This window comes from Phalacrocorax carbo, chromosome 18 (genome assembly GCF_963921805.1).
Source record: "Phalacrocorax carbo chromosome 18, bPhaCar2.1, whole genome shotgun sequence".
NCBI lineage: Eukaryota > Metazoa > Chordata > Aves > Suliformes > Phalacrocoracidae > Phalacrocorax > Phalacrocorax carbo.
The window spans coordinates 12,393,758-12,406,506 of record NC_087530.1 but is presented as its reverse complement, the minus strand read 5'-3'; the positions used below and the strand labels follow the sequence as shown (position 1 = coordinate 12,406,506).

At 43.8% G+C, this 12,749-nt stretch overlaps 1 protein-coding gene across 19 annotated transcripts in view; it reads right to left on the bottom strand.

Annotated features, from left to right (window-relative positions):
• Positions 1-12,749, bottom strand: part of EXD3 (exonuclease 3'-5' domain containing 3) — a 300,891-nt gene that overhangs the window by 195,223 nt on the left and 92,919 nt on the right. For 14 of the 19 annotated variants that reach the window (XM_064468665.1, XM_064468669.1, XM_064468676.1 and 11 more), the window contains 3 exons: positions 6,341-6,405; positions 2,043-2,213; positions 603-770 (listed from right to left, as the gene is read on the bottom strand). In XM_064468665.1, the coding sequence (XP_064324735.1) occupies positions 603-770; positions 2,043-2,213; positions 6,341-6,405 (404 nt within the window). The remainder of the gene's footprint in view (positions 1-602; positions 771-2,042; positions 2,214-6,340; positions 6,406-12,749) is intronic. The other 5 variants (XM_064468675.1, XM_064468673.1, XM_064468674.1 and 2 more) reach the window with 2 other exon arrangements.

Below are 12,749 nucleotides of genomic sequence, written 5' to 3'. Positions count from 1 at the left end.
CCATGATGCCAGAGATACTGCAAGCACTCTAAAGCACGTGGTAAAACATACCAAATTCTGGGTTTGGTGAACTCCTGCCAGTGTCAGAGACTCAAACGCATATGCACTAGTAGTGACACATTTTGAATACGAGCCTCGATGGTAAAGAGGCTTTGAAACTCCTCAAACTGAGAACCTTTCGGTTAGGGCAATCACGTGGGAACAGAGATTTTCTAATCGCTGCAGGCAGACTGGCGATAGCACAGCAGGCCTATAACTGACTACTAAAATCCCTTCTTTTCTTGCCAAGGACAAGGAAGAAAAAGAATACAACCATCCCCTTAAATTCTCCAAATTAAACCCTATTAACCTATTACTTCCAAAGGTCAAAAAAGGGGTGGAGGAAGGACTCACTGGCATTCTGTACTCAGCCATTAGAAAAAATGAAGTTGAACACAGCCTGCTCATGTACATGGGAAGACCATGCTAAGCTGTACCATTCACAGTGTGCAGCTGCTGTGATGAAATGGAATTCACATTGAAATGCATCCAAAAAAGGACACAGACATTAACAGAGGACTAGAGAGCTGGGTAGGTAAATTTATTTGAAAGACATGACCCACCTCTTTGTAATCGCCCTTGTGATAAAGATGACTGACATGCCCAAGCAAATAGTTCCGGTCTGCTGTATGGAGCTGGTAAATGCTAATCAGAGGGTCAAGAAGATTAGCTGGGCACTGGGCAAGTATTCTGAGTACACGGGCCTGCAGCTTCTTCAGCTTGATGCCAGACTGGAAAAAAAAAAAAAAAGAAGAAAAGAAAAAAAAATCAAACACAGATTTGGTAAGGATGGCTACAATTCAATGGCAGTTGAAAATGCAGCTTGTTTTAAAAAGTGGAATAAGCCAATTCCTTGGGAAGGGATTCTCCAATTTCCCCATGGAGTCTGCAAGCAGAAATCAGAACAGTATGATACATATTTTTTTCACAGCATCCAATTTAAAAACATTAAATGTTTGCAGGATAATTCTGGAAAAGGCATATGGCCTTGTGCAAAAGCAAAATATGAAACTGGAAAAATGCCCTCTTTTACTAACTCAGCTGTTTAGAAATTTTCCCCTCTAATTCCCAGCAGAAAACCTTTGAATCCAGCAACTCCCCTCAAGGGAGATCTCACCTATCAGACATAAGAATTCCATTTTCATTCCCAGGCTTTCTCCTGGGTGCAAGAAGGGCAGGAAAAGCAAAAGCATCATCAAAAGAGGCACAGACACAAGTATTAATCCTTGTGTTCCTACATGATCATTCTCTTATGACACTGGAATTTCAGTGCCAGTAGCACTTTGCTGCACTTTGCAAATACTGGAATGGCAGAGCTCAACATCTGAAAAGAGCCATTTGGAAAATGGGAAACAAAACAACACAAGTATAAAAGTCTCCTGCCGTACAGAGCCAAAAGAATACAAAAAAGAGAAAATCCCAGTAGGTCAGAATATATGAAGGCATAAGGAATGGTAAACATTAGGACGCATAATCTGATGACCCAATGTTACAAAGCTAATCATTCAGCTGCTGAAAAGTCATACTGTTACCATTTTCTGCATTCCCGATGATAAAAGCTCCCCACCATATGGCAGGAGTTAAGCAATCGTACAGTAACTGGCTTCTATTTGCAGAACTGGAAGAATATGCAGAGTAGATTACTGCAATTGGTTTTATCCTGACAGCAGGGATGTGAGTTCCAGTGGGAAAGCCTCCAGCCCGGCAAAGGCTGCAAGATCGACGCTTGATCAAAGTGGTTTGATCTGGAAGGATGGAAATCCCAGTTTGGAAGGGGAAACGGAGTTCTCGCATCACTGCTTCTAATATGATTTCATTTCCAGGCCAGCATACAACAGATAATAACACCTCAGTACAAATTTCACACCTCGTCACACCGTGTTTGTACGAGACTACAGAGAAGACACTGGACTATGGAATAAAGTGAAACTGGGGACACTTGAGGGACATTAAAATCAATTGCCCTCTCCTTCTTCCCCGCTCTCTCTCTCTCTTTTTCTAACCTGTTGAACAGCAGGATGCTCTTTTATCCAAAGCTGCAACTCAGTGGTGATGTAATACCCGAGGGAATGCCCTTTCCCCTTCCAATCGCTGCTGCTTTCCAGCATGTCCAGGAGTCCTGCCAATGGGTCCTCCAGTCCTGCAAAGCCCCGCCTGATTTCTTCCTTGAGCTGCTGAGATACAAAAACACATTGTCATGTACAAAAAGATTAGTGAATCCTCCCTTCCCCCAGCTGAACACAAAGCTTTATTTTTTTAATTTAATCTATTCAGAGAGGTAACTGTTGCTATTCAGCCACCATCCGCGCCTCCAGTGACTTTTCATGTCATTACAGATTCCTTCATGGCTCACTGCACCTCAAACCCAATGGGAAAAGCAGCAATTGTCCACACTAATTATCCCATAAAGACAGAGAAGTTGTTCTGTGGGGCAGACAAAGGGGCTTGGGATTTGGGGGAGGGGGAGAAAGAAGTGAGCTGGAGGAAGGGGTGTTACTAGGAAAATGGCAATATGAAGGTAGATAACTGGGCTCAAAAACCTACTCGTCTTCTAAGAGACCTACAAGTAATAAAGCATATAAACCCCTCCTCCTCATTTTGTATCGCAGACTTCCATATTTGACCTTATACCCACGTCAGCCCGGATGGCATAACGCTCCTCACCGTAACAGCAGTATTTGGGAGTATCAAAATAGTTTGGATTTTACACGCAAGATTAAAAAGAAAGAAACATCAGAGCTCAAACTCTGTCTGATCACCATCCTACAAACCTATGCTCCTTTCCTCCAAACCTACCTGAGCAGGGGATTTGCTGTTGACTACCTACTGCCACTGCACGTCAGGCACTGCACACCTCCGAGAGTCTAAAGGCCGCACGAAGGGGCTCGCAACATGGGAAAACTCCACGCCATAAATCTTAGGAATCCCAGGGTGATGTGTTTAGAAATGTGAAGGAATTGGACACTCACTTTGTGAATGTTAATAGGCTACTTACTACCCATCTGGTAGAAGTGATAAATTAGCAGTACTGAGCAATATCTTTATGTTTACATTAGAAGTAGTTTCCAAGGAGCTCGGAGGGTTGGCAGGGTGAAGAAGTGGCATCCTTCAGTACCCACACAGGACCTTTCACCGCATGGTACATGTACTGCCGTGGAGCAAGGCAAAAGCAGAGACAGAAAAGAAGAAATCACTAAGAGCAGCTGCTCTCTTTCTTTTCTGGCTAAAAAGCAAAATCCAAAAGATGCTCATTCCCGCCGGCAGCCAGCACTTGTAATTTACTGTGTATGATGGCCCCAGTCGTAGCTTCCAATGGAAACAACATAAAGTTTGAAGAACAACATGGAGAACAAAAGGAAATCTACAGAAAATTTGCCAATGAATTTGTTCTTTTTTATTCATCGACAATATTTACTGGAAGACAGTTATTTTCCATAGTGTCTTTCATGTCTGGAGAAACCACAAAACCTATCGTTTACAACAGAAACTGCTTCTTTCTCACTAGATTATCAAATGCAGCATGAAAAAGCTGATGACTAATGACGATGTGACTTTAGATAACACATTGCTCCCTTTAAGTATTTTCCCCTGTGGCAAGAATTTGTGATGTTAAACACAGGGCTGCAACTTCACTGCGAAATTCAGCAGAAGGAAAAGGCAAGCTCTTATCCAACCACAAATATCCAACACAACAGCCAAAGGAAAACAAAGCAACTTGCCAACTAAACTGCACTGTTTATAAATGGCCTTTTATTTTTTCTTTTTTTCCCCTAAAGCCCCACTTCAGCACATTTAGACTGAGCAAGAGCTTTTACCACACCGCTCCACTCCTCCTTGGGCTGGAATCAGAGCCTGGGCTTTGGCAGGACGGGCTCCAGCAGACACCAGGTCCTGTGAGAGCACAAGCCTGCTTTCACGCGCAGAGCATCCCCAAACACTGACACAACTGCCAGGAGCACTAACTGCTGTTATCTAGACCGAGTCTTGTCTTTGAATCAGCTAGACTTTGACAAGCAGGGGAGAAGCCTTCTTCAAAACTTACTAGCGATCTGAAGACTTCAACTACAGTATGTAAGTTTGAGGGGGAAAAAAACCAAAGGAAAAAAGGCACGAGACACCTAAATCAGAGAGGAAAGAGTGTTTTGCTGCCTGGCTCCTCTCTCTGCCAGAGAAGGATTCCTCTCAAACGTGTAATTGCCATTTCCATTTCAATTGATTCCCATGGCAGGGAATGCTCCTTGGGGGATTTCTACAGCCTGGCAGATCATGGGAATAGGAAAATTTCGCTGATGCTCAAACTACATACTCCTTCATTCAGTTTTGGTCCCTTATTTCTAGTTAGACAGCGCAGGGCAGTCTGCTGATGCTTCTTGGTTATTTCAAAACTGTCTTTCCTGTGGAGGAAATGACCACTTCTTATAACATTGTTCCAGAACCAAGGTCACACCATGGACAAATAAACTCCTGCTCATGGTCACTGATTTGAGAACGACCAGCTGATTCACGCCAGTTAACAGACAGTATTGACTTACATTCATACACAGCGAAAGGCAAAGAAGCTCCTTGACATTTAAATGTCAGTGGAGCAGACTAAGTTGTATTTAAGTCATCTTCCCTCATTTATTTGAACGGGAGAGTGGGACGTAAGCAGCAGCACCACAGACCTCGAGCTGCACACAGAGGCCAGGGCAGCAGCTGCTCCTGAAAGAAGTCTGTACGCTTGCCGTGGGTGCCCTGCATGCCTGAAGAGCGGCGATGCCCTGAGCATGGATTAGCCCATCTCGGCAACAGCGTGACGAGCACGGAATCAGAAACTGTTGGGGACATTCACGCCACGCTCCCTACCTTAGAGGCAGCTGCCACTGTGCCACTGCCTGGTGGCAGCCCTCCTCATGTCTCTAAAAAGGCTTCCTCTGGGCTCAGAAACACACTTCTGCCCATGCCCGCAGCCACGCGGCGCTGCCCGAAGGGTGGGCCCAAGGGGGACAGACCTGCCCCAGCAGGGAGCTGCAGCCCGCACGCTGTGCACAGCCATGCGTCTCACTGGGATGACCGTTCCAGAACCAAACAAACTGAATAAGCGGAGCTGCGAATGTGACTCATGGGGATCCTCAAGCTTTTCCAGCCTCAGCAGGAAAGCTGCGGTGCTCTCTGCCCAAGCACACATCGATGGGAGGCTTTTGTCTTTTTTAGAGTATTTTCCTTCACAATCCACACACATCCCAGGGTACACGGTACAGAGATTTTGATGATTACTCTTTCCTGCTGTTGTTCTGTGGGATTAACTACCCTCAAGACCTAAGAAATAATATTTTTTTTCCTCCAACTCTACCAAAACTTGATAGAAAGCTCAAGGCTCCAGAGTTGCTGAGCTCAAGTCTATGTCGGCGACTGACTACTTGGAAAGGCACCTCTCACACTGTGTTTCCAGTTGTTTAATTATTCCTGCTGGGAACCACAGACTATCAGTAATGGAAAGTCTAAGTGAGGCAGACAAGGATAATGACTAAACGCTCCAGACACCTAGGATGGAGCACGTACGCCAAGGTACTCAGCCACGCCAGCCGTTTCACACAGGACACGTTCCACGTGGCTAGTGGTGAGCTGCAGGCTTTTGGGTCTTTTAGAAAAAAACATTTCAGCTATGAACCCGCCTGAACAATGCAGAGTTTAACATGGCAAAGTCACCACTAAGCTGATGAGTCCAGTGTTTCTGTTAGTTTTCAAGCTCCTAAATTTAGATGAAGTATATTTTACTCCCTGTGAGAAATCTCCACATAGAGCCCATAGGGTGCTGTATAAAAATATAACACTAGTTTTAGACAGGCAGTGTAAATTGTATTCACCACTCTAAAAGGCAAAACCAAACCAAATCAGAAAAAACTGTAAAAATACTGTATACGAAGCCTTTGATATCATTCCACTTGGCAAAGAGTACTTTTCTACTGACTTCAATCCTCATTTTTTCGGCTACTAGAAATATTCTTTCCCCTCCCCCAAAGATCCTCCACTTAATGGACAAAAAAAGGGTTTAAAAGAAAACAAAAGCAACTTTGATTTTTTTCCCTCTGCAACTCAGCCCTGTAAACTTCAGCTCTTTTATATGAGCCCCTGAGCTGCTTCACATCACACAGAGCTACCTTTTCTTTTCACTTCTTGCTGCAAATGCATAGGCTCTTCCCCTGTGTGCTGGAACTGAAAGCAATCATGAAGAATTGCAGGTCTGACCAAAGCGTTCTGCGTCTGGACATGCTCTGCATGCAGTTATTAACTGCAGTGTGGAGGGGAGGCTCAGCCTTACCTTCTTCATCTCTTTCTTTGTCCAGAGAAGCTGAAGGGTTTTCAGCAACAGGAGTGGGTCCTGGCCTGGAGGGGAGGATGGGGAGGGGGAGAGGGAGAGAGAGAGAGAAAAGGGGGGAGAAAAACAAAACAAAACAGATTTATTGGCTCTGTACAGGCAGCCTAGACACACTGGTGCATTGTTTCACCGAAGAGAGATCAGCTACTCCATGCCACTGTGTTTGAAACCACCAACCTTCCAACTGTCAGTCAGGATTAAAGTGCTAAAATCCCTCACTCTGAAATCCTAACAAAATAACAGGCATCATCCATGCATGGCTTTAACTAAACACCCACACGGGCTCAAATACTGAAAAGCTGTATTGGTGCATTTACAACTAAATCATGCTGCTGCTGTGCATCAAATACACCCTCACCGGTCCCACCACCGCTCCTCCTTAATTTTAACATGAAAACAAAATGGTCCTAGAAGACCCAGCATCTCGCACAGGCTGGAAAGGATTACCAACACACTATTTTTGAATGAAATTACTCTAAAGGGTTAACCTCATTGCAGCCTGTGGATGGAAGACGCGAGCGGGTGAATTCATAGGAAGATCAGCCTCTATCTGCCTGGCAAGCGCAGGGCAGCCTTTGTGTGCCGCAGAGCCGAGCCTGCCCGCGCCAGCCAGCACACCGGGCTGGAAGCAGGCTGGGCTCTGGCGCGATTAGGGCAAGATGGTGTTTGAGGAAGAGGAAAGATGAAATGTTGCTGTGATTAGTGGCGAGGCTGAAAAAAGGGGTGATCAATTATTTCAAAAGAAGGTTATTTGGAATTTTTCTTTTACTTTTCACCTAGTTATTTGAGAACTTGCATTCAGTTGTTATTTTGTAGCTATCATCATTCATCATACCAGTATTATTCATCATACCGTTATTCACTGTACCAGTATTTCTGAATCAAATACTTAGGAATGTTCCATTTTAAAAGCAGTAACTTTCTGATATCTGGTTTTATTCGATTTGCAATCATTTACTTATGAAACCATGACTCAGAATACTCTGAATGAAAATCTTCTACTGCATCAACAGTTCAAATGTGAAGAATGAATTTAAAAATCTGAATGAGTTCTGCAAAAACATGCCTCGTATATTTAGTGTGTCTCCTCTTACATTTTCATAAAGCCAAAAGAAAAATGTTAGACTGGAAAGAAAACATCCTTTCAACCACCTTCTGCGTTCTACAGTTCCTGAACAGCTCGTTTCCAAATGCTAGGTTTCTTGCTTAGTATCCCATCTCACTTCATATTTCAGGTCACAAAAAGCTACTTCAACTGTGAAACGCTCTACCTCATCCAACTAAACTCTGAAGCACTGCATTTATAAAATATTTTAAGTAGCAAGCTGATTACTGGTCGAGCCAAGAGAATTATAGCGTTCCCACCATCCACAGACCTCTGGGAAACACCAGCCAAATTAAAAATGCCACATTTACATTTCATAAGGTAATATTTTCTCTCATCTCTGGTTGTTCTGAAATCTCGAACTCTCCAAACACTGGCTGTTCGCAGCTACTGCTTCTCCTTTGGAAAAACAGAAAAGTCTCTTTTTACAACAAAACAGGAGAAAATCCAGATCCCTACTCCCCACAAAATTAGCAACGAACAGTCAAATTCAGCCCATGTGTGTGTGTGCACGCATAGACACACACTCTCCTCTTGGCCTGACTCCCAAAGGAATTTATACACACACAGGAAAAAAACATTAGAGTGCAACCCAGTGTGTAACCAAATACACTGTAAATCTGAACTGTAATTAATGCAGTGAACAAGCGGAATGATACAGGAAATGAGAGCAGTTAGGAAAGCAGTGTTTCACTTCAGATACAGCCAATAATTCAAGTTGTTATAAAGCCTTCTAAACCTCAGTCAACAACACAAGCCCTTTTCCTACGTGACTTTTCCCTACCTTACCTCCCTGTAACTGAAATCTGATCTCACCGTTACTTTCCATACATGAAAACCGCCTCTCCAGTCAACTTTAAACGACCCAGCATGTTGCCAGCCTGCCACTGTGCAGGCACGGGTAAGTAGGAAACAACCGTGCCCCTCCCCGAGCCCTGGAAGTGAACGCACCCATAGCGTAGTTGTTTCTGGGAAAAGCCTCCGGCCGCTGCCGAGCCCCGCGCTGGGCAGCCGGGCCGGCTGGGCAGCAGCCGAACCACTGGGGCAGGAGAAGACCAACCACGGGGAGGGCAACCACCCGTCTTCTGGCATGACCTGACCCAAAGGTTTTGCTCTCCATTCAGTCTGTCCGTAAGAAAGAGGCAAATCCCACCCAGTTCTCCGGAGTGGGGACTGAACGAGGAGAGACACGCTGAAATATTAACTGCAGCACGCTGGTGGCAGAACAGTGCTGTCTCCTTCCTTATCTCATAAAGCCTGGGAAGTACCTAAGGACGAAATGTAGTCAGGGGCTAAACTTCACAAAATAACTGAGGAGCAGCTGCTCCCAGAACCAAACATGAGCAAGAGCACAAAGCAACACGACACTTTTGCCTAGCCCACCAGAGTGGAAAGGCACCGCTGCTCCCACTGGGCCTCGAGCTCTTGTATCCAGCTACCCTCCAGCTAGGACAAAAGATGTAAATGTGAACGACCACATCACTTTGGCCACTGAAGGAAATGAAGAAATCCTCTATTCTTCCTCCTGCAGGACCTCTTTGGGGACCGGCCTCCTCTTGGTTCTCCTGGCACCCCTGAAGAGTGAAAATGACTGTCTTTGGCATGGAAAATGAAGCAATAACAGTGCTGTTATGTTCCCATTGGAATTCCAGATAGGATCCTGCTCATCCACATCAGAGAAGGAACCAGAGAAGCAGCAGGAAACTAATGCCAGGATATCTGGGGACAAAGGACAGGACCTTACAAGGAGTTTCATAAACTTGCAGAACAAATCTGGAGAGCAGATGATTGCTCAACACAAAAGGGAGAGAGGAAGAAATACAAGGGAAGGAAGAACAAAGCAAAGCGACTGAAAACCAAATGGTCATAACTGCACCACAAATGCATCTGGGCTCAACTCAGAGGACAAGAACAGGAAAATTCTGGAGCGACCTCCAGCCACAGTAGCAGGAGCAAGAAGCAGCAATTACTAAGACACACGTATTAGAACAGTGACAGAACAGTGCCGGCAAAAGCAAGGATAGGTCACTGAGGCCAAAAAACTACCTTCATAAGTCACACCAGGAACACCCAGAATCTCCACTTCTAAAGAAAAGTTAAATTCTTCAGAGACTTTTACATACTGAAGAGAGCTCCAGCTATTAGCAAGGGTTATTCCATGAGCAAAACAAACAAAACAAGGACGAGGCCATGTAAAACAGTGTAAAAAAACCAGTGTGGCAAGCAGGAGAGCATCATCACTCTCTGCTCCCAGCTGTGAACAGCCAAGGATGGCCAGGTCTACCATCCTCCCAAACTGGAGATGCTGAGAGATGCCCCATGCAGCTGATCCCATCCAGTTCCTAGACCAAGCTCCAAGAGAAAATGCTCAGCCTGACACTGATCCTTCACAGTGCCAAAAAAGTGGGTTGCAGACCAAAAAATAGCTGGCAGAGCTTCACCAAAGCAAGGTTATAGCACTTCAGTGGAGATCTCAAAAGGACATATCTGCGCCCACTCCATCAAGACACAAAACCTCTGTCTCTTCATCCGACAGTTTCTCCAAATAGGATGTTCCTGTTTTAAGGATTTTGACATTAATACATTTCCTTTCAACTTTTTTTCATTATGAAAATAAATTTCCTCTGCCCTGAATCTGGTACCAAAATTGGAGGAGATGGTAAATCAAATCTTTTCCAGTTCTCAATATCTGTGGTTACATTTCAAAACCATATAAACCACAAGGCTTATATTTTTGAGTTAGAAAAGTGCCTTTGAGGAAAGCCATAAACGACTTTCTGTTCATTCTCTCTTTTTCCTTTGTGCATACATCACTCAAAACCTGCTGTGATCACAACAAAAGCGGTGCCCGCAGGCTGGTGAGGTGAAGCTGTGGTTTTGCTATTGCGTCCTTGCAAAATTCTGCTGCATTATTCACTGGTTCTGCTGAAACACCAAGAAACCCACTTTCTGACAGAGGCTTCTCCTGTCTCTCACTTGGGAAAGTGAGACATCCAACCCCAGAGGAGGAATTTACCAATGAAGAAACCTCTCAACACTTTTTCTTTGTGTCAAAAGCCATTAAATGCCCTGTGGGCCAAGACCTGGAAGAATTACAGTCAACTAATTAAAAAATGGAGAATGCACACACACACACACACACACACAAAATCAAAAAACCAAGAAGGCTGATGTGACTGAAATGTAGGATCACATGCACCAAGCAGTCAGTTATGAAATTCATGGACAGAAAAGGTCAAGAACTAAATGCTAATGGTTAAGTCTTCTTTAGGCAGACAGCTTATACATCTGCCTTGCAAATTAACAGGATTTAAATAAATATTTAATAGAATAGATAACAAATCCAACCCACACAGTAAACACTCCGTGAATTTTTGCCATTATCTATTGTTTTGTGACCCGTCTGCCCCAATAAATCCTGAAATGTGTCTTCTGTGAAAACTGCTAATCTCAACAATCCTTTGAGGTATTTTTCTGAAAGGAAAATGAAGGTTCTAGATATGTCAGTGTCAACACAAGGGCAGCTAGCCCATCTCCACTTAAAACCCAAACTATATAAATATATAGGCAACGTATAAACTGTGGGTGGGTGGGTGAGCAGAGCTCTTCAGCCAACGCCTGGTTCAGCTGCGTGGTCCACCCAACACTGCGTCATTTAAATTACACCTGAAAACCAACAAACAGCATGCTGTGTGGATTACGAATGAATCAAAGTCTCTTACCAAAACTTACTTTGCCTCAATCTGTTTCGGAAAAGTCTGTAGTTCACACCAAGCATGTGCTAATTTTGTAGAAGACTGACAGAGAACAGAAGTAATATCACTTTGGTGATGCAAAAAATGAACAGATGCATTTTCTAGTGAGAAATTTTGAATCTCTAAGAACAAGCTGATTTCATTAAAAAGATAAAAAATTCCTCCACAGAAACTCACAGATTTTCACACCTACTAGGTTTTCTTGCTGTGCTTACCTTTATCGAGCACACATAACATAAATAAACATTCCAATCTTCTTTAAGCATTTCTGAGCTTTAGAAAATTATTCCATACAGAATTTCTCCTAACAATGTGAAATGACATTTAAAAGACACAAAACCAATTTTAGAATATACAGCTATTATGCAATACGCATTGTAAAATCCTGGGTTGTAATTAAAAAAAAAAAGAAGAGGAAGTAGATACAATAAAGAAACAAAAGGTAAAGTGCTATATTTTAAAATAAGTAGAAAGACTTCATAAAAGGCATGTATACATGACTATGTGGGCACCAGCCAGTGGGGCACGGTAGTACCATTCTCCTTTTGCTTTGTAGGAGGCTTTTTCAGTGCTTTGTTCTTACTGGGATTTATCCAAGGTCTGGGGAGAGGTACCCAACATGGCACACAGCCATGGAGTTGGTGAAGATGTTACACAGACTGGAATGAAGAGTCACCAATAAAAAGAGATATGATATAGATGAATCACTTTTTAAAAAAACAGTTAGGATTATGCTATTGCCACAGTGTTTGGTCCTGCCACAACATCCCTCGTGCCGGAGACTCGCCTCCACGAGACGCTTAACGCTCTGACAGCAAAGCACGCGGGAGACGAGGCCTCCGACAAACCTAGGAACAAAATGGGGGAATCTCTTTGAAAACAGTCAGAAATTCAGAGGACGAGAGAGCAGCCAGTGCCCCAGGGCATCCCTACGAGCCACGCTGCCCAGAGCTGGGAACTTTGGGCAACTTCTTGGTTATTTCTGTTTCTTTTGGAGTAACTGTCATCTTTCCATCGTAGGGGTATCCAGGTAAAATATAACCTTGCAGGAAGGTAAATGGAACTCTCTTCCTTGGTTTCAGAGGGAGGAGAGAGCAAAGGGCAACTAGTGCATCAGAAGCTACAAAAGACAGAGCGCGACGTGGATTTTCCAGCTGGTCAGAACTCGATAGATGCAATATCCTGAGAAGTGGGTTTGTCAGTACTGCTGCTCCATCCCCCTTACACCAATCCATTCTCCATTTCTTATTGAGAACACGTGTTCTAAATGATATTTAATAGCATTGCCGTAATTTGCCTGTATTTTTCCAAACAGTGCCAAGGATCGCATTTCCTACTTCACCCACAATGAAATGTAACCTCTGCTTTGCATCCACACTGATACAGGAGTACAGCTGAGACAGCCACCATTTTTTGCAAATCCAAGGTCAGTCTTCCCCTGTTCTCATTCAGTTTACTTTCTGAATATAAAAGTCACAAAGGGTATTGCTTA